Source organism: Enoplosus armatus, chromosome 9, assembly GCF_043641665.1.
Source record: "Enoplosus armatus isolate fEnoArm2 chromosome 9, fEnoArm2.hap1, whole genome shotgun sequence".
Classification (NCBI taxonomy): Eukaryota; Metazoa; Chordata; class Actinopteri; order Centrarchiformes; family Enoplosidae; genus Enoplosus; species Enoplosus armatus.
The window spans coordinates 9728181-9748335 of record NC_092188.1 but is presented as its reverse complement, the minus strand read 5'-3'; the positions used below and the strand labels follow the sequence as shown (position 1 = coordinate 9748335).

The following is a 20155-nucleotide window of genomic DNA, read 5'->3' as shown; positions in this document are numbered from 1 at the left end:
AAGTCACATCAGTAGCTCAGGTATGAGAGAGGAGAAGGATTGGTGAAGGGAAAAGGACAAGATTGGCAAAAATGTGGACGTAAAAGAGAAACTATTTTATTCTATTGTCACTGAGTCCAGTAACAAACTGCTTGGGGGTTGTTTGTTCAGGGAGGGAAACGAGAAGCAATCACCATTTTATTTTATTAGGTATCTTAAACAATGGAGAGTGACTTCCAAAGTATAAATATATTATAAAGTATAATTCAATCTAATTTTTTATCTGTGGTTTAGGGGCACATGTATGTAAACAGAAGTGCATATAGGAAAGAAGACGAACATAAAATTGAATAAAATCAAACATCAAATTGCCTGAAGTACAGCTGAGCTGAAAACACGTTGCATCTCTGAATGCTAACGTATAAACACACTTATGTTCACCTCCTGCTCTTGATGCACTTCTGATCACTAATTTGCATCGAAATATAAAATATATAAAGCATTTTATCAACTTAAAGATGATGAAATCTTTACATCTGCTGCTTAAAAACCCAACACTAAAGTGCTAGTCAAACAAATAAGCTAATGAAAAAGTAGCTTCCATCCTAAATATCGAAGCATCCCACAAAGATTATGGTGTCTTTCTTCAAATAACTTAAATTAAAAACAAAAAAAAGACAATCACACAACAAAGTGTTCCCACATGTTCTGGCTTTATTTTCAGCAAACGCATCAAACAAGAATCCACGTGACCTATCACATGTCAGCGGGTTATCTTGTCTCTGATTTTACACCTTAACTTTTATTTTGTATAAGGTCTCAACTAAAATAGAAATTCTTTAACAAAAGATTGCCTGCATAAATATAACAATATGACGTACTTTGATAAAACTTCCCCATCTCCTCTATCGTTTCCTCACTGAGCCACTTTTCTTGTCTGACTTTTGCTTCTTCGCATCTTTCTTTCCTTTTGACAGATTCTCGTAAACGTCCTCCTTGTTTCTGGAAATAGACAAAGAAAAAGCTGATTAGGGATTCTTTATCAATTTATTTTTATACACCAGCCAACATTGATTAGCCACAGTTTTGCTAGAAGTGAATCACAGATGCTGGAGAGGTTTATGAACGGGGGCTGCCGCATGAGAACGATTTAAACAGACCAACCAACCATGAGTCAGTCACTCAAAGCTGGCAGCCAACTATTCAGCGCTCCAAGTGGGTCAAAGTTTACAGTGTTCGGGGCTGAATTGTTCAGTGTTGAGGCTTTTTTATCTTCCTAATTGGTTAATTAGAACATTGCTCAGTTCGTACACGAGTGGCGTCCGGTCTCAGAGGTCACAAAAACATTATTCAGACAATAGAACAGAGACAAGCCGGGAGTCTTGAATTTGTTTGTACACTCCGAAAAATATCTATTGTCATCCATTAAAGGGCCACTCCACCGATTTTACACACGAAGTTCAGTTTACTCGTCATGAGGGGAGAATATAGTTGTATAATTCTTTCTAAAGTTTGAAAAAAGGCGGTTTAAGGAAAGAATGTATTGCGTTGCATTATGGGAATTGTAGGATCCAGCATTTTTTGGAGCTTGACCCATACTGGAGACTAGAAGTCAGGATAACTCAGCATCTGTTGCTTTAATTTTAATCATTCCTTTTTAAAATCTGTCTCTTGTGAGTCATCCATCTTTGTGTCACTACAGCTCTTAATGGAGCTGTGAATCACAAGTAAAACAAAGAAGGACAAACGCTCAGATTGCCTCTGATGCCCAGCCAGCCTGGACGAAACTGAGTTGCAGCGCTGGAACTGGATGCACTGCAGACTGATGCCCACACTTCACAGAGCGAGTGCCACTCTAACTTTATGTCCTAACTTTATGTCTGTATAAAAGTTTGTGCCAATCCATCTAGTATTTGTTGAGATATTTCACATAAACATAAACTCCTGGTGGCGCTAGATGAAAAGTCAGGGGGTCATAGTAATCCATCCAATAGTTGCTGTCTGGAGTGGTGGACTAACCAGCAGACATTTCCATCGTAGTGCCACTCCACCAGCATGGCGAGAAATATAAATCATTTGCTAAACTGGTTTGGTTGGTACTGGTTCATATTGGTATTTCTAAACATTGTGGAAAAGGCTCTATAGTTCATACATTAGATTTTACTCAAGGGTTAATTTTCGTGCTGCATGTCTTGTCTTTAGTGCCAGTAGTCTAGTGGTTAAAACTAGACTTCTAACAGTGCTTGTTTTAAGGAAAACAATATTTTAGAACTCAAATGAATGTAATTCATGTGTTAAGATGTATTATTCCAAGTCCCGCTGCAACTACAATGCATCCTCCCTCCAACCACAACTCAATTCAGTTTAATTCAATTAAATTCAAAGGGGCTTTTTTGATACGGGGCACAGACGTTTACATTTCCAAACAACTCCTCCTCTCTACAAAATGAGACCGTCTGCTGACATAAGGCTGAAGGCGCAAAAAGAAAGTAGGGCGGCAGCGTGAGGTTTAGAGGAGCGATGTGAATGTATCACATCAATGTATCTTGTGTGTCTTTTTCATACACACACACACACACACACACACACACACACACACGCTCACTCACTTTGAGACCTTCCTGCTCGCTGGTTGGTGTTTGAGTTGCAGATTTCCATACTCTGTCTCGGTTTCCTGAAGAAGAGAGAAACAGAGATGTTTCAGATATGACTGGAGGGTTACCGAAACACAGAGAGAGCTGATGCGACTGGTTTAGTCTGTGTGGTTGATTGTTTTCTGTCTCTGTTCATCTTTCACAAGCCACTCTCTGATAACATATCATCCTGTTGGCATTGAACTAGTCAGCTCTGGTGTTCAAATCAGCAGTCCAAAGTGCAAAGGCCAATTGACATGCACATCTCTGTTTTCCTTTCTTGAAACATGTTTTTCCTTGTATCAATCTATATTTCAGTCACAAGAAAAGACTAATTCCTGGTGTCTTTATAGTCTCGGTCCCTGTTGCTCACCATATAGGCGCAGTCTTTGGCCTTGGTGGTCTGTATGTACTCAGACACAGACAGATAGATGAACTTGTACTGGGCCTCCGTCTGCACCATACCAGAGCGCTGCTCTCGCACCATCTGGATGTATTTTGGGATGTCAATATCACAGTCCAGACCTACAGAGGGACGTGAGATAGGAAAGTATTGGATGGAGGCAGTTTGAGAAAAAGGAAAACAAACCGTCTATTTTGAATTGTTGTGTTTTTACTCAGTACTTGTCTCAAGAACTGATCTCTTTAAAAAAATGTTTACCAATTGTGTCAATGGTCTCGAGGATCATGTCAATCACCACAATCGTGCCTGTTCGACCAATTCCAGCACTGCACAGAAACACAGAAGAGACAAACTTAATGCATCTTTCCATCAACCGAACAAGACTTGATAAACAAAACCTGAATAAAATCAAATCAAATGTACTAACGAAACTAAATCCACTAACGCTAGCATGCTAATATGCTCACAGTGACAATGCTAACATGCTGATGTTTAGCAGGTGTAATGTTTACCATGTTCGCCATCTTTATTTAGCATTTTAACATACTAATATTTGCTAATTAGCACAAAACACAAAGTACAGCTGAGGCTGATGGGAAAGTATTGGACAAATGATGATGGCGCTAGATGAAAAGTTATTTTAAATCATGGCGATTCCAGCACCTCAGGCCGCTAAAAACCTTACTAATAAGAAAAATAAGTCAACTCAGACGTATGCAACCTGTGACAAGGGGTTGTAAGTAAACATTGGTTCGATTTAAGGGGGTCACATGTCAACAAGGGTTAGGGAACAGTTGTGTTAAGGGAAAGTATGGGACATCTTAGTAGTGCTGTGCAGCTTTGTGAACATGCTTACATACCAAAATACTTACGCAAGCATCATATAATCATTTAACCAACAAGTTTTTAAGCACAAGCTCAATATCCTTCACATCACACGGGGAAAATTCCAGCAGGATAAACTGTCAGTTGACTCAAAACCTTTTGTTCAGCTGCCACTAATCGTAATCCTGAAACTATGATCACTTTAATCTTAAACCTCTAAGGTTTATCACCTAATTTAAGATTGGTAAACATTTTTCACAACATTACACCAGCACAGACGTCCTCCACAAGTTCCAGCGTATCACACGTTTAAAAGATTTACGGTTCCCTGACTCGTGGCGTGACCCACCATTTGGCAAAACCTCCATCTGGGAAACATATTGTCATGTCCTGCAAAACCCTCGTATCTCCAGAAGCATTATCAACTTCTCAGGAACTGAGAATTGTAACTGTTTGGATTAGGTGGTATTGCATAGTGCAGAAACAATTAGTCGACTAGTCAATCAACAGAAAAAATTAAATGATGATGATTTTCATTATCAATTTATTACTTAGATCATTTATCAAGCAAAAAAGTTAAATGTTTGCAGCTTCCAGCTTCAGAAAAGCTCGATTTTACATTATTTTAAATTGAATATTGTTGAGTTTTAGCTGTTAGTCGGACAAAACATGCAATTTGAAGATATCCTCTCTGGGAAACTGTAATGAGCAAGTTAATCAATGCAAGTAATCATTAGTTGCAGCCCTAATATTGCCCAATATAACCCAATCAATGCTATAAGGAATCACACACCTCCACAGTTTGAGTCTACTTCTAACGTTTATGCAGGTTTCATGCAGGGGTGCTGCACGACTTTGGAGCCCCATAACAACATCTCAGCAGCTCTGACACGATAAATATCTAGACTCCCTGGCGCCCCACAATCATTGTATCGGGTCTCCATGAGGCATTTAAACTCCTGCAGTCTAGTACCTGCAGTGGATGATCATGGGTCCAGCATCAGGATATTCAGCCTGTTTAGAGTTCACTTGAGTGAGGAAGCTGAGGACACCTCCGGGCTCCTGAGGGACACCGTGGTCAGGCCAGCTCAAGTATTGGTAGTGCCAGATGGTACGAGAATGTTTTGGCTGTGAGAGAGAGAAAAATACAATAAAATACAATAAAATGTGTTTGAAAAATCAAAGCTTTACGTCAGCATAGCACATACACAGAGATGAGTGAGGTCAGAGGCTGATGTTTGGTGTTCGGGGGTTACCTTGTCCACAGGAGCGATCTCCAAAACTCGGACTTTGTAGTCAGTGGCTTCCCTCTCTGACTCACTGGTCACCACGTATGGACCCACCTCCTTGGAGCTCTGAAGGTCTGGCCAGTACGGCACACATTTATTCTGCATAAAAATAAAGAAAACTTTACGCAGGGTCCACGTCATGTACAAGGAACCTCCGTGCAGCTTTTGTGTTTTTAGTTTAAGTTTTGTTTTTTTGACCTCTCGCACTTCAAACTATATTGTTTTTAGCTTATCTTTCATATTCATGGTACTTTGTGTATTCCAATGTGTTCTTATGCATGTGAGGCCAATTCCTGGCCAACACTGTTTATTGAAATGGCAATAAGTTAACTCAACTTTACAAAAGTCAAAAGCTGCGTAAACTATTTAAATCAGAAGTCAGGTCAACCCTGACTGATTTATATGATTATTATTTACAGCTGTGTTCTCAAAGGGCTTAAAATTGTAACTACAAACAACAGTGACCCCCAAGGAATAGTGTCCTTGCTCCCTCATGGAGGACAAGGAAGACAAAATAGGGGACACAGGACAGAGTTACACTTTGAGAGACCCCTAGTACCAGATTAATCCTGCTTTTTAAATATTTGGGTGCATCTCAGGTCCTCTAGCAGGTTATACCAACATGTATTTTTAAATGGCAGAAAGGAGGAAGTGCTCTTTGGTAGAAACGTCATTAAAGATGCTTAATAAAAACAAGATATTTTGACTTTGTTTTTTGGCATTTCGAGAGTTTCATGTTTCAGTATTTTCAAAAGGGAAAAAAAAACACTCTTAAAGGCCAAATCTACTTTCATGTTTGTTGTTTTAATACTGACCCGCCCTTTCTCGACCTCTCTTGTTGTCATGACGATCACCCTCGTGTTCTCCTGCCATACCATGTGCCAGAAGTCGTTGATAGTCGTTGCTAGGCACCCCTGGGTGGCAATGTAAACTTTCTGATCTCCGGACTCCCACAGGGTGTTCTACAAACACACAGTGAACTCAATAAACAAACAACGATAAGCTTGAAGACTAACAACACTGTGAATGATGAAAAAGAGAACATCTGTCAGTTTTCTATTATGTTTTCTATTGTTTTTTTGTCCTTTTGTGTTACTATGGGTCCAGTGACTTTGGAGACTTACTCTCATGTAGTTGGCGTTGATGTAATCTGAACCCACAACATCAGGATCAGTGTCCTGCAGGATGACCCTGGTGTCATTGACTTGTGAAAACAAACACAGAAAACATTTGGTTAACGTCATCAAAATGTGGATTTCTTCACAAGATTTAGTTAATTTAGAGAATAACGATAGTGAGAAGATTAAAAACTCACAGGGAAGAATATTCTTGTATCTGTTCTTGCTCTTGTTTTCAGGCCTCTGGCCCTCCTCTCGGCTCTTTTTCACCTTTGCCTCCAACTTTTGAAGAGCCTGACGGGAGAGAGAGGCGACTGTGTGATACTAGCCTCAGTTTCATACTGCATACTAATATTATACAGTATGTGTTATACACAAATGTGAAAGTGTACTGTTTTTGCTCTTAGTATACAAGACATTAACATGTTTTACAGTATTCCACTAACAGGAAATAATAAAATAAGTCGATCAAACTGTGACTTTAAAGTGCAACTACCAATAAAACTAAATCATCAACAGAAAATTAAACAAATTTCAATAATCCATTAATCCTTTAAGTCATTTCCCAAGTTACAGCTTCCTGATTGTGAGGATTTGTTGCTTTTCTCTTGTAAGTTTTATTCATTAACTGAATATCTTTGGGTTTTTGGATGACAGTAGGACAAAATGAGCAATTTGAATTTGTCTTGTTGAGCTCTGGGAAATTGTCCAAAATGGGCATTATCACAATTTTCTGACATTTTATAGACCAATCAGTTATTAAAATAATAATTAGTTGCATCACTCGTCACCTGCAGCCAGCTTTTCCATTTCCTTCACTCAAAAATCAAGTGTTTTTAGTTTGCATACTGAGTATTTAAAGTACTCTTCCTGCGTGAACAGGGTTATTATGTAATATGGCACATAGTTAGTATATTCCACCACCACAAGATGGTGCTATACTACCTCTAGCTTTGCCCGCAGTAAGGAAGTACGTATTGAGATGTTGAAGACTTTTGGACAGTCAATTTGTAATAAGATGTCTGGTGTATATTTTCCCACTTTAGGACACCCCTGTGGTTCTTACTCCACAGATGAAGCGTCATGGTGAGAATAAGTTGTGGTAAACATAACCCGAGGCCGGGTCTAATCTTACATCAAACTCCTCCCAGAAGCCCGCCTTGCTCTTCTCCCCCTCGCCCTCCTGGCTCTGCTGTGTGGTCTGGTCCAGCTGTTTCACTCTGCTGTCGATGTCTGCTGCGTTCACTCTGGTGGAGTAATACGGCTGGCAGGAGGACAGACAGAAAGACAGACAGACAGACAGACAGACAGAGAGAGAGAGAGACAAAGGAAAAATCTTATAATAGATGAAAGAAAAATACAAGCCAGTGAGCGCAATACACAACATCGTCATCATCAGTCAGGCCACATTAAGACAAACTCAAAGACGTGAGTAATATTTGTTGTTAGTTGTTATATCTGTGGGCTGAGCTGCTGCAAAGATTCACAGCTCACTGACATTCAGTTTGTTGAATTTGTGCTACAAAACGAAATCATTCGGACATGTTTCATCTGCATCGTTTGTGTTCAAAAAAGCCCAGTTCACCTGTTTGAAATACACCCAGTTCCCAGAGATCTCCTCGATGCCTTTGCGCTTGTAGTACTCCACCAAGTCTGTCAGCGTGTCAAACGTCTCTGAGCCTCCCACTGTGTACCTGTCATTCTGAACACACACACACGACATATCATTCTGGATAAACACATACAGAGAGCCTGTGCCAAATTGTCTGGTGTGAAAATAAAAAATAAAGTTTCAAAAGAGGTAACTGAGAAGCAAGCATGCACCAAATGAAAACAAGGGTACGTTAATAAAAGAGGGTAAACAAGTATTTGTATTTGTACATATTCTTCAATCAAAATGGAAATTTAGATTTTGGAATAGAAAAGAATAAAATAAGAGGAGTGTGCAAACTGCTTGAGTTTACTGGCCATTTAATGAATGTATACTGATGTGTTCACATTCACCTGGTACCAAACAGCAGTTAACAGACTCTGACGTTTAGAGGCGAGTACTGACGGGAAACTCACCTGATCTTTGCCACGTGCTCATGAAAAGGCCTTTGTGACCCTTCCAGTAATCTCGCATTAATCTTCTGAACCAAAAACAACGGCTTCCATTTAAATGAGGCCTGAGTGGAGTTTTCTATAAGGTGAGCCACTGCTAAAAATAAAAATGCAAAGGCCATGATGGTGACCGCTGACGGAGGGACGCAATCTATGAAAATGAGTTTGAGGGACCACGGTTTGACCTGTTGCTGTACGGTGAATATCATTAGCAGCCATTCACAATGAGTCTATAAACACCTAATAATGTCAGGACACAGGTTTTGGTTTCACATATCTTTTTAACTCAGAAATATAACCGTTTTTTTAAACAATGATTGGTGAACTTTTGAAGTAAAACTGTGCCTGACATTTATGACCAAGAGCAGACTTGAAATATGTGCAACAGTCTTTTATTGCATAAGAAGGGAAATGAGACTTTAAAACTATTACAAAGCGCACAACGCAACTTTGGGAATACCCCTCAGTATTTCTACATGACGTGAATCTGTTTCAGGGGCCTAATTCTGTATATTCAAAGCACAAGACTGACTAAAAACAACCCCCTAGTTTCATGCAGGCGTTACCTTGCATGCCCCACACACACATGGTGACATGCTGAAACATACATACGAGGACAAGCGCCCACCTGACACATTATCTTGATGTGGGAGACCCTCCTTCCTCCAGTTTTGCCCCTCTCGTTCGTCAGAACCGACAGAACAAAGTCTCCTGGTTTGGACAGCGACTCTCTGACCAGGAAGGTCTCCGGCTCGTCTCTTGCCACGAGCAGCTTCTCTGCATTGGGCCCAGACAGGTGACCGTGGTACCACCTGAGACACAGAAGGCACTCATGGTTCATGATGTAAGCCTCTGTGACATGTACATATTTTTAAAGATACCCATGCCCTGAGCTAAATTTTGTTTGTGGTAACGGTTCACTGCTGTGACCTGCAAATAAAGGCAGATAACCACAAGATATCTTCTGTCTCGTGAAAAGTCTGTAACATTGATATTTTACACACAGCAGCTGAAAAACACAAACAAAACATCCTCCTGTTTTTTCACTGCTTCCTACTTACTGTATGTGAGCAGAGCGCCATTAAGGCTATGACTGCAGTGTGAATGCATCAGTCTATTCAGGGCTAAGCGGTTGTCAGACACTCACTGATGTGGTACTCTGGACTATTGTGCTGACTACACAGTGAGTAGAAATAGAAAGCCGCAACAGAATCAGGTGCATTACAGTGAATAGTTAAAAACAGCATGTATAGATGTTGTTAGTTGTTGTTACGAGCAGGTCACATTTCTGTCCACCACAATACTCTGTGTGTGTGTGTGTGTGTGTGTGTGTGTGTGTGTGTGTGTGTGTGTGTGTGTGTGTGTGTGTGTGTGTGTGTGTGTGTGTGGTGTGTGTGTGTGTGTGTGTGGTGTGTGTGTGTGTGTGAATTAGTGAATGCAGACTTGGGCAGGTTGGGTTGTGACTTAATTTTAGGCACAGTTCTCGATTTCTTCTTCTAAACTTCCTGCTTTGCGGTCGGAAAATTTCTGATGACAGTGGCTGAAGAGGACAAAGTATTTATAGCCTGCCCCCCCCCCTCGATGTGAAACATCTACAAATACCCCCCCCCCCCTTCATCACACAGTGTCTGTATTCTTTATGCCTTTTGCTTTTAATGATTCAGTTCTTTGATTTACTTACTTGTCAAATCACAGTGTCTGCTTTTACAGACACTGAAATGAGACTCCACCTGATGGTTTTTAATTACAGCAGGTTGCATGAATCATCTGCAGCAAAAAAAGAACCAAAAAAAAAGGGTAGTGTCTGCACAGTTTTGCAGAAGCTGAAGGACAGCCGAGCACAGAGTACTGTACAGTGAGCGGACAAGTTAACCCAGACCTGACTGCAAGTTAGACGTGTGAACAAGTTAATGGCCTGACCATCTTTATCCTCTTTTCTGAGACGTGATTAGCCAGATGCATGAGAACAAACATAAAGAAAATTGCGCCACACAATGTGTGTGTGTGTGATCATGCTTTGAGATGAGAGAGAGATTGGGTGAGATGAGGAAGACAGCGAGTGAGCAAGAACATGATGGAGTGTGCAATAGAGGAAGACAAGTAGGGTCTGGCCATTGCTTTCAAAAGTGTCAAAACTTAAAGTTTCCAACCGCAGCAACAAAAGGGAAGTTAGACAACTGACAGAGAGAGAAGGACGAGGGGGGTGGCAGAGTGTTCAGCTTCCAGCTAAGGTGAAGCACACACACACACACACACACACACACACACGCACACACACACACACACACAATAGAAAGTAGTGTCCTCCTTGACTCATAAAAGGAGTGCAACTGTATGAGTTTATTTATCACAACTAGTTGGACATTAACCTACAGTTGCTCCATCAATAACTAAACACCACCTCCGGCAGCAATGTCATGGAAGTCGAATGTGCAATGTAGGCAAATTAGAATGAAAACACTCTTCTTTCTCTAAATCTGCATTTGACAAACTGCGAAATAGATTTGTATCTTATTTACAGCAGCAGCCTGGAGGAGGTCTTTGATGTGGTGAGCTCAGCACGCAAACACAGACGTTAGAAAATATCTAGTAACTATATTTAACAGACAGAAATGCCTGCAAGATACTGACAGCCACTATCAGCAAAAATAAAAATAAAAGTTAATGTCCTGTATTCAAAAGCAAGCTTTCAGGTAACATTTTACAAATCTTGATTAAAAGTACTCATTGTGAAGAATAGTTTCTGTCAGAGGGTGATATTACCATTTAAAATATCCCAAATTCAAGTTACTCTAGGCATATGTTGTGGGAATGTAATGCTTCCAGAATAACATGACACGAAATAAGTTTTCTAAAACTTATTCAATGTCAAAAAGAACAGTAAGATTGTTCCTGTAAAGTTTACATTATAGAGATACAATAGTCTTGCCAACATAAAGATATTTTTAATTAGTTCATCTAATGTTGAATATAAACTCTTGATCTGCAAAGCGAACTGCAACTACAGCCGACAGAAAGTGCAGTGAAGTAAAAAGCACAACATTTGCCTCCGAGAAAAGTATAAAAATGAAGCAGGTACTTCATTTAATGTGGAAACGAGTCATCAAAAGTTTTGCGAGTGATTGCACAAATCATCTCCAGAATATGTGTTGGGAAACGGGTCTGTCCGATCACCGGACTTGGATGTTGACTAATAATCATTAAGGGAATTTCAATGAAGTTTGGTCACATTTTTCTATTTATATAAATAAGGATAATAGGAAGTAAATATTCCTGTCTTCTTTATGAAAAATGTGCTGCTCCATGTTTGTTATATTTATGTATTTTATTTGTACTTTTTTCTGTTCATCAGTATTTGCTAGTTTCATGTGTAAAGGTTTGTTCTGTGGCCCGTTCTTCAGTGATTTAGTTTTGTGTTGCATTATAGTCTTTATGTGTTAAAGCCGTTATTGTTACTTCACCTCACTGTGCAGAGAGATGTATGTGTTGGACACTATTAAGCTGTTTTCACATTCATCTGCTGGAGGTGGAAGGTATCTCTGTGCTCACCTTGAGTGGGTGTTTAACACGTTTATATATGTGCGAGGATGATTTTGCGATTATGGTCCATTGTGCAACAAGTGTGATGTGAAAAGTTAAACCCTGCTGTGCTAATAATACACTGTGAACTTTCCAGTGAAGTAGGAGACATCTCATGTTTAGTAGTTAAACAATATTTGCATATTCATAGATTTGGGATTTTTCCATGAAAGAGAAGGAGAACATATCGTCTTACCTAATAAAAACATATCAGACACCAATTATTAGTAGTAGTGGAGTACTACTGTAGAGTAATAGAGTATTTTTCTCTCTTTAAACATGTCTGGGGATCTTTAATAAACAAAAACTTGAATTGCAAGAATATTTCTTTCTGGAATTCAGAAGAGTAAAAGTATAAAAGTCTCACAAAATGTACTTTGGTACCTACTTCCCACCTCTGATAATGTCAACCCTGATCACATGTGACCACGAGCTGCAGCAGCGAGGCGGATGCAGGAATTAAGCCTCGACAGCTGTGGGCTCTTTTTGTCTGGAGTGTGGGAGTTCATTTTCACTGACTCATTCTGACGAAGATGCTTTTACACCAAAATTGTTCAAAAGTGGCTTCAAAACAACAAAACGCATTTCCTCCAGAGGAAAATGGAATATCAAACCTACAAATGACACTGATTATCCCCAGTAAATAAACAACTGTTAGAGGAAATAATGCTCGTCATAGCTGACTATAGTTGACTTAACCACCTAACCAAACGCTATTACACTTAACGTGAGTGTGGGCCACATTAACCTACAGGGGGTTACACAGTGAGAGTGGAGGCTGGAGTAAGAGTGCACGCACCTCTCTATGGTGGGGTCGGAGCAGTTGAGGGGGTATTTGAGGTCGATGGTGGTGCCGTCCTTGTCCTGCAGGATGCCGTTCTCCGCCGTGTAGTACTCCACCAGCTCTGACAGGGTGGCAAACTTCTCCCCGCCATACAGGTCATAGTAGTCTCCGGTGTTTTGGATCCGGATGTGGGTCACCAGATCGCCCACTCTGAGGAGATGAAACACATCAACCGTCAAAGTTTTTCCTCAACAAAAATGTCTCTATCTCAGGAGTGTTTAGGTTTGAAAATTTAAACTGCACAATTAGCTTTCTTCAACCTTTATTTGCTTCAAGCCGAAACAACAGGAAATGTTTCAGTGTTCGGCCACAAATCAGATCCTCGCAGAGCTTTATTTCATTTTCACAGATTCTGCAGTACATGTACTCTATACTGCATGTTCTGCATAGAGTAGCTATGTTTGTCAAAGACACATACGTGTGAACTTCCAGTATCTGCGTTCTGTGTTCTCTATCATGCACAGACCGCGGTTAATACAGTAGTTTTTATCAGAGTAATAAAAGAGCTTTTCTGAATTTGGTGTTTCCTCTAATTACTTAGATCAACTGAAGTCTTTGGAGATTTGAGCCAGCAGGACACTATTATTATATTATACTATTAAGGGTCTGTCACAAAGCTAACACATCACATTCATGCAGTTTAATGGCTCCAGCCCACCTGATATCTTTGGGATGTAAAAATGTGAACATGAGAACATGTAAAAACTCTTTTACATCTACAATCTACAATTTGATTTCAACTTTTTCTTCTTACAACTACAGACTGCTGAACTGAGATCAATACTTACTGATCGCCTGCCTGCCTCAAAGGCCTGAATAGACACTGGAACAGCAATTCTCAGAATTTACTGTATATCTACATGAATATAACCCAAATATCTGAATGTAAACTCTTACCTCTTTAACTACAAACTGCAGCACTGTGGTCAGAATATAACATATTAAACATTCAGTTTACAGTTTTACATCAATAAAACATGATATCTAATCGAAGCAAAGGTCTCAAGATATTGATATAGAGCTCAGTGTGTCCCACGTGGCATTTCATTAATAATAATTTTTACTTATATACTTACTTAGTTTTAGCATTTAAAGTAATGTCCACTGAATTATTTTATTCATTTGTAAAAGCATTTGAATTACAATTTAGTCTTTCATATTTTGAATAACAACCAAATCAACTACATTTTAAAGGGAGATAAATAAATAAAAAAGCATCAACATTTATTTGTACAATGCAATGTGTGATGTTATCGTACCAACAAAGTGCAGTGGAAAGTTTTATTTCCGTCTATACAGAGCAAGAATATTCACATGTTCAGCACGCCTCTTTGTCCCAAAGTTGTGAAACAGTTTTGTTTAAAGGCAGCAGCTGAATTTAGGAAGTAAACAAAAGTAAATAAAAGTCGGGTTTGTTGAGTGACAATCTATCAGGTCCTATATTAACACAATTTCTTGCCATTCATGTTCTCCTTTAAGGTTTGGTGAGTGGAAGAGCTTACAGCAGCGTTTTAAAGGAAAGCAAAGTACGATTTCTTATCAGTTATGGGGTCAGAAAAGTAGAACAGAGATTTGGGGTGTTTTTGCAGACATTATTACCTGACAGAAAGGGAGAAATCTCCCACGTTTTTCTTGCTGGGTCGAGCCAAAAAGCTGCCATGAATGCCTCGAGTCTTCAGCACTTCCTCGGCCTGCAGGCCTGTGATGTCTCTGTGGAACCACCTGCATCAGCACACAAGTACTCAATATAACTGCACCCAGCACACAGTCAGTTTACAAATAGATAAGGCTTGTGCCAAATAAATATAAACACATACGCCTTTATACACACCCAGTATTATTTCCTTACAACACTCAGCTGAGTTTACTGGAACAACGACAATGAGAACAAACAATTTTATAGATTTTTATGGAAATCTAACAGCAGTTTGTTTATCAGCAGAAGAGGCCGGCCTCACCACACTCTTGTCTAATAAAACCTTCTTATTAAAATAACCAATCAATGTTCTAGTCGATTGACAGAAAATACACAATTCGTACAATCTTACCAATTATTTGCTGGTTAAAGTTTATAAATGTGTATATTTCCTTTCCTTTTCCCATTTTTCTGTTTCATTGACAGCCTATGAATACCAATTTTAACTTTTGTTTTTAAACTTGTGATGAGCATTTGTCATTATTCTTGACATTGTTTAGATTAAACGACTGATCATTTCATTCCCAATTCACTTTTTTACAGCTCTGACTTCAGACCTCAAGAAACATGATTTAATACACCTTTAACCTCATTATTAACCTCCACATTAACACCTTCATCAACACACTGGCCCCATAAAGACCCGCTACTCAGAATAGAATACCACAATAACAGCATCTTCACATTATACTGTACATCTACACAACTATAAATCAATAAATCAAAAAGTACTTTCAGCAACACCGTGGATTTCAGTTGCTCAGTGTCACATAATTGCATAAGTTCAGAGCGAATATCGACTATTTTATCATTTCCTGGAGATCTTTGAGGATGGAAAAAGTGTGTTGTGGTCAAGCTCGGCTCACAGCCTCTGAGCAAAAACAACTCCTTAAATAACTGTTTTTAAAGTCTGGTTCACAAATGCTCAATTAAGCAAAGGGTATTCCTTCAAATGTAGTTGTTAAATAGAATCTGCATAAATTATTCAACTATATTTTCAATATTTCTTCACAGTTGCAGGCTTGATTTATATAGCTTTTAAGTGTGAGGAGCCCTGTAAATGCACTTGTTTAGACAATTTGATTGTGTTTACCCTTCAGCTTTTATACAACACATTTTCATACCCAGTATTTACAGAAGGAAAGAACTGTCAACTCAAGGTAAAGGGAACCTTGTGGAGAACCTTTAAAGAGCTTGAACGTTGAGGATACAAAAAACACAACCGCTGAACTAAAACATCATTTATGACACATTTTCTTTACGCAAACAGACACCGAGGAGCACACAACGCATCAAAAAAACCATCACATGATAGAGGAACAGAGCAGGGACGAGTCGACAGCTGGGGAAAGAAAGAGAAGGAGGAATGGAAACAGAGAAGTTGTCATCGCGCCTTGCACAAAACACAGAGTACACAACAAGAGTTGACTAACGGAGCGTTATATTGTCCAGCCGGGGCTTGACTCACCGAACCATGTTGCCTCTTCACTTCTTCTGGGACCGAAGAGAAGGAGAGTGATTAGTGAGAGTCACTTCTAGACTCAAAGGCATGAGCACAATTTTTTGTCTCTACTTTAACAGTTGGTCAATACTTCCTCACTCTACAGCACTTTAGATAGAAGACAGCTCACTTTCATTCTCAAGCTTTTGCTCTTTCTCACACTTACTTCTGACACATACGTACATCCATTTTTAACAAAACCTATCAGCGCTATCTCTCTATATCACACCACATTCACGAAACAACCCTCACCTGTGTCTCCCTCCACCCAGTCCTCTCCCTACCCAGCCCCTCTCCGTCCCAATAGGAAAGCAGGTGAACACTTACTCTTCTCAGCTGCCTCTGAAAACAACTGACACCCTCGAGACGCTCCGACGGTGTAGCTATAGTCTCTCTCCCCTCCTCTCTCTCTTTTTGCTCTCCCCTTCCTTCCTTTTTACGTCTCCTTTCACAAAATAGTGAAAGCACGACAGGAACCAAAATAGCTGACAGGCCGGAATCCCTCCAACAGATAGAGACAGGGTTTTTTTTAAAGACGACCAAAATAAAAAATCATCATAGGTAGGTTTAGGTTTAAACTCTTGCTCTCTGATGCTCCGTGGCTCAGCTTTCTGTGCAGTTATGGTTCAAACTGTTCCATTCATCCGTGAATCATGAGCGAGTGTCTGTCCAGTAAATCCACCTTGGTTTCAGGAATAACCCCCCCCCCCACACACACACACACACACACACACACACACTAAATATGAAGTTTGAGCCTTCACAAGCACACTTTGTGTCTCAGGCAGTTATAAGCTTTTCCCCTCTGCCAGCCCACCTGTCTGCTACTACTGTTGTCTGTTTGTTCTGTACTTCCAGGTGTATGAGTGTGTGTGTGAGTGTGTGTGTGTGTGTGTGTGTGCGCGTGCGTGAGTTTATAACACACAAAGGTCAGAGTCACAGAACACTTCCTTATTTGAATTTCAACCTTCCCCCCTCTACTTATATGTGTGTGTGTGTGTGTGTGTGTGTGTGCAAGCTACTTTCAGCTGGTAAGCCATTTGCAACTGTGAACTCATTGTCAGGCTGCTGAGCCAAAAACTGCAACTGAAGACTGGCATGAAGCAGTTCATCTTGAGCCGTGTGTTTTAATTTTTTCCCCCCTGATATCACAAGAAGTGTGTAAAGGCTTGTAAAGAGACACCAGTTACACTGCACCATAAGGAGGACTTGGCTTCACTGCAAACACAACATGTTAAACGCCAAGAACTAACATTTTACAACCTGTGAAACAAACAGGGTCAATCTGCATTTAACTTGCAAATCTTGTTTTACCTGCAAGAGGTTTGAGAGGGCATATTTGAATTCATGAAAACTACAGTATGTGAACTCCCAAGCCAAACACACTTAGACTGTGAACTGTAAATTATGTTATTTTTAGTGTTGATGCAAATATGCAAAAATCTGTAGAGCTTATAATGATACTATGTTTGAACTGTGGGCAGAAAAGCTAAGAAAAAGTGGAAGAACCTACAATATATATAGTATACTGTAGCCCCACCCCACACACACACACACACACACACACACACACACTCTCTCTCTACACGAACACACACACACACACACTCTCTCTCTACACGAACACACACACACACACACTCTCTCTACACGAATACACACACAGCACTGCAGGTGTTGTTCGTCGTGGTTAACGCCAGCTATTGCAGTTTGCATTATTCTCCTCACATATTCGCATGTTTAACAGTTGAGTCTGGTTTGGCTTCTCTTCCCTTCTGACACGCAGGACCAAACGCAGCAAACGACACACACAACACACACATACTGTTTGTTTTTTCTCTCACAGCCTACCTACCTCCTACATTTAGTCATTCTTGTGTCGCAACGCATCAGACTGTTGCAATGCCTCAAATTGTGTGTGTTCAGAGGAATTTGCAGTCCTCACATTCACTGCTTGCTGCTTCTTGAATGTGAGGATTTGCTGCTTGTTTCTGTTTTATATGTTTGCAAATTTAGTACCTAAAATTGAATCTCAGCGATTTGAGGGCGTCACTTGCTCTGGGACGCTTTTTCACTATTTTCTGGCAAATGTTGTTTGGCTTATTTAGTCATCTGCAATATGACCGTGAGACAATTTTACTTTGCCTACTGTCAGAAATCTTTCCATGCTGCTAATATCCTGGTAGCTATCCCTTTAATATGTCTTGGTGTATTAAGCCAGGTCAATGCACATGACTGGTTTATGGCATTATTGGATTTTAGTATTATTTTTGCATCAATGCAGTGAAGTTTTTTAACCATTAAATTGCCTAAGGATAGAAAATGTTAAATATTAATCTAGAGATGCAGCAAAATGCACATAACACTGGACAAACAAGCCAAATTTTCTTCACTTAAGTTAGTGCAAAGTAAGTAACACTAAAGCACATGTCAAACAATGACAAAAGCGTTCACAAAGACTGGAGACAAGAGTTACAGAAATTGAAATACAGGGGTTTTTTCAGCAAATACACACACAAAAAAATACAAGACGCTCACCTTCGAGACATTGTAGGGACTCTTGCAGTCGGGACTCACTGGCTGTCTGGCCTCTTCTGCACCAGGAAGTGACGGGTTCAGTCCAGTCTCTCCTCTGTGTTGTTGTCAGTGATGATGTTCAGTATTTCTCTCCTTCCAAACACAGTAAAACTCACAGACAGTCAGGTTACATTGACAGCAGCTCATGCAATTCTGAGTCCAGGTCAGCTCCCCCTGTTCTTACTTCCTGTGTTCACTTGAGCCCAGCCTCCAACTCTCTCTCATAAGATAAGATACCAGGCTTCATTACCAGCCCAGCCAATCCTCCCACCCTGTAATTTACTCTAATTTCCTTAATCACCCGACTATCTATGGAAGAAAATGTGCCTGTTCCTGTCCCCTTCTTCCTCTCCTCTCACAACCTCTTCCATGTGGAAAGGTTGTCCTGCTTTTCCATCTCTCTGCAAATCAACATTTGCCTCCATGTAAATTCCACCTCGTCTTTCGAGGCTTGCATGCAAAGTGCGTCATGCTCTTGATGCTCGTCATCTGTTCTGTTTGAGCAGTTACACTTTCCTAAACTGGTATCAGCATCCAACGGATTATTTCTTACATAAGCAAGGGTGACCTGAATAAATGATTGGAAATATAAGTAATGTATGGGTCACTGAATGGTTTGATGAGTATAAAAATTGATGTGAATGATAGCCACCAGCTCTCAGTCCAGTTGGGAGACACCTATGGGAGAGATTAGGACCAATGTTTTAGATAGTGCTCTCCACTACCATCATTTAAACATCAAATGAGGGAATATCTTTTGGAAGAATGGTGTTCATAGAGTTCAAGACGCTTGAAGAATCTATGCCAAGGAGTGGTGAAGCTGTTCTGGCAGCTAATGGTGGCCCAACAGCCTGTTAAGAAACTTTTTCCCCTTTAATTTGTCATCTAATTGCACTTAGCGCTTCACTTAGAAAGAAGTCCATGAGTGTGTACGTAGCTAAATGCTAACGTCGTGCTGACGTATAACATTTCCCATGTTCAAATCTTAGCGTGTCAGCATGCTAACATTTGCTAATTTGCACAAAACACAAAGTACGGCTGAGGTGCTGAACAAATTGAGATTTTGACCTGATGATGGCGCTAGATGAAAAGTTAAGTGATCACCAAAGTGATTACAATTCATCCTGAGGGGAACATGAATGTCTCTACCAACTTTCACAGCAATCCATCCAGTAGGTGTCAAGACATTTCTCTCAAAACCAACCAACAAATGTCAACCTTATGGTGGCTTGAAGAGAAGTCAGAGGATCACCAAAGTCAGTAGGCTTTATTCTCTGGGGTTCTGAAACAAACTTCAAGGCAATCGCTCCGATTGTTGTTGAGATATTTCAGTCTGGAACTAAGTGGTGGACCAACCGACTGACATTTCCATCCCCAGAGTCATGCTGCTAGTGTGGCTAAAAATACAATCAGAATTTCGTAAAAAATGGATAAAAATCTTGAAAAACTGTTTACATTTTATTGTAGTCCATAAAAACAAACAGCAATGATAAAAATGACAAGGTGGTAACCATAATAATAATAACAACATAACAACAGACAGTAAGAAATTAAATTAACTTAAGATTGCCATCGTTCTCAAAACCATCCCATGTACCTAAAAGCTGT

The 20155-nt window shown here is 39.9% G+C and overlaps 1 protein-coding gene across 1 annotated transcript; it reads right to left on the bottom strand.

The window, feature by feature from the left end:
* Positions 1–670: 670 nt before the first annotated feature.
* ptpn6 (protein tyrosine phosphatase non-receptor type 6) lies at positions 671–18680 on the bottom strand. The gene is made up of 15 exons (XM_070911434.1): positions 18509–18680; positions 14373–14495; positions 12729–12923; positions 8979–9162; positions 7833–7949; positions 7383–7511; positions 6445–6541; positions 6254–6333; positions 5945–6091; positions 5097–5228; positions 4814–4968; positions 3274–3341; positions 2986–3137; positions 2589–2653; positions 671–981 (listed from the first exon to the last, which is right to left on the bottom strand). The coding sequence occupies exons 1-15, from the start codon at positions 18517–18519 to the stop codon at positions 885–887; spliced, it is 1752 nt and encodes a 583-aa protein (XP_070767535.1). The 5' UTR covers positions 18520–18680; the 3' UTR covers positions 671–884.
* Between the last annotated feature and the right edge of the window lie 1475 nt (positions 18681–20155).

Bases quoted from the DNA above. Each gene is read 5' to 3' on its own strand.
- ptpn6 (XM_070911434.1), bottom strand. The intron at 7,950-8,978 runs GTGGGCGCTTGT...GTGTGTGTTCAG, and splicing joins ACATCAAGATAATGTGTCAG to AATGACAGGTACACAGTGGG. The intron at 6,092-6,253 runs GTAAGTCTCCAA...GTGTGTTTGTAG, and splicing joins TCAACGCCAACTACATGAGA to AACACCCTGTGGGAGTCCGG.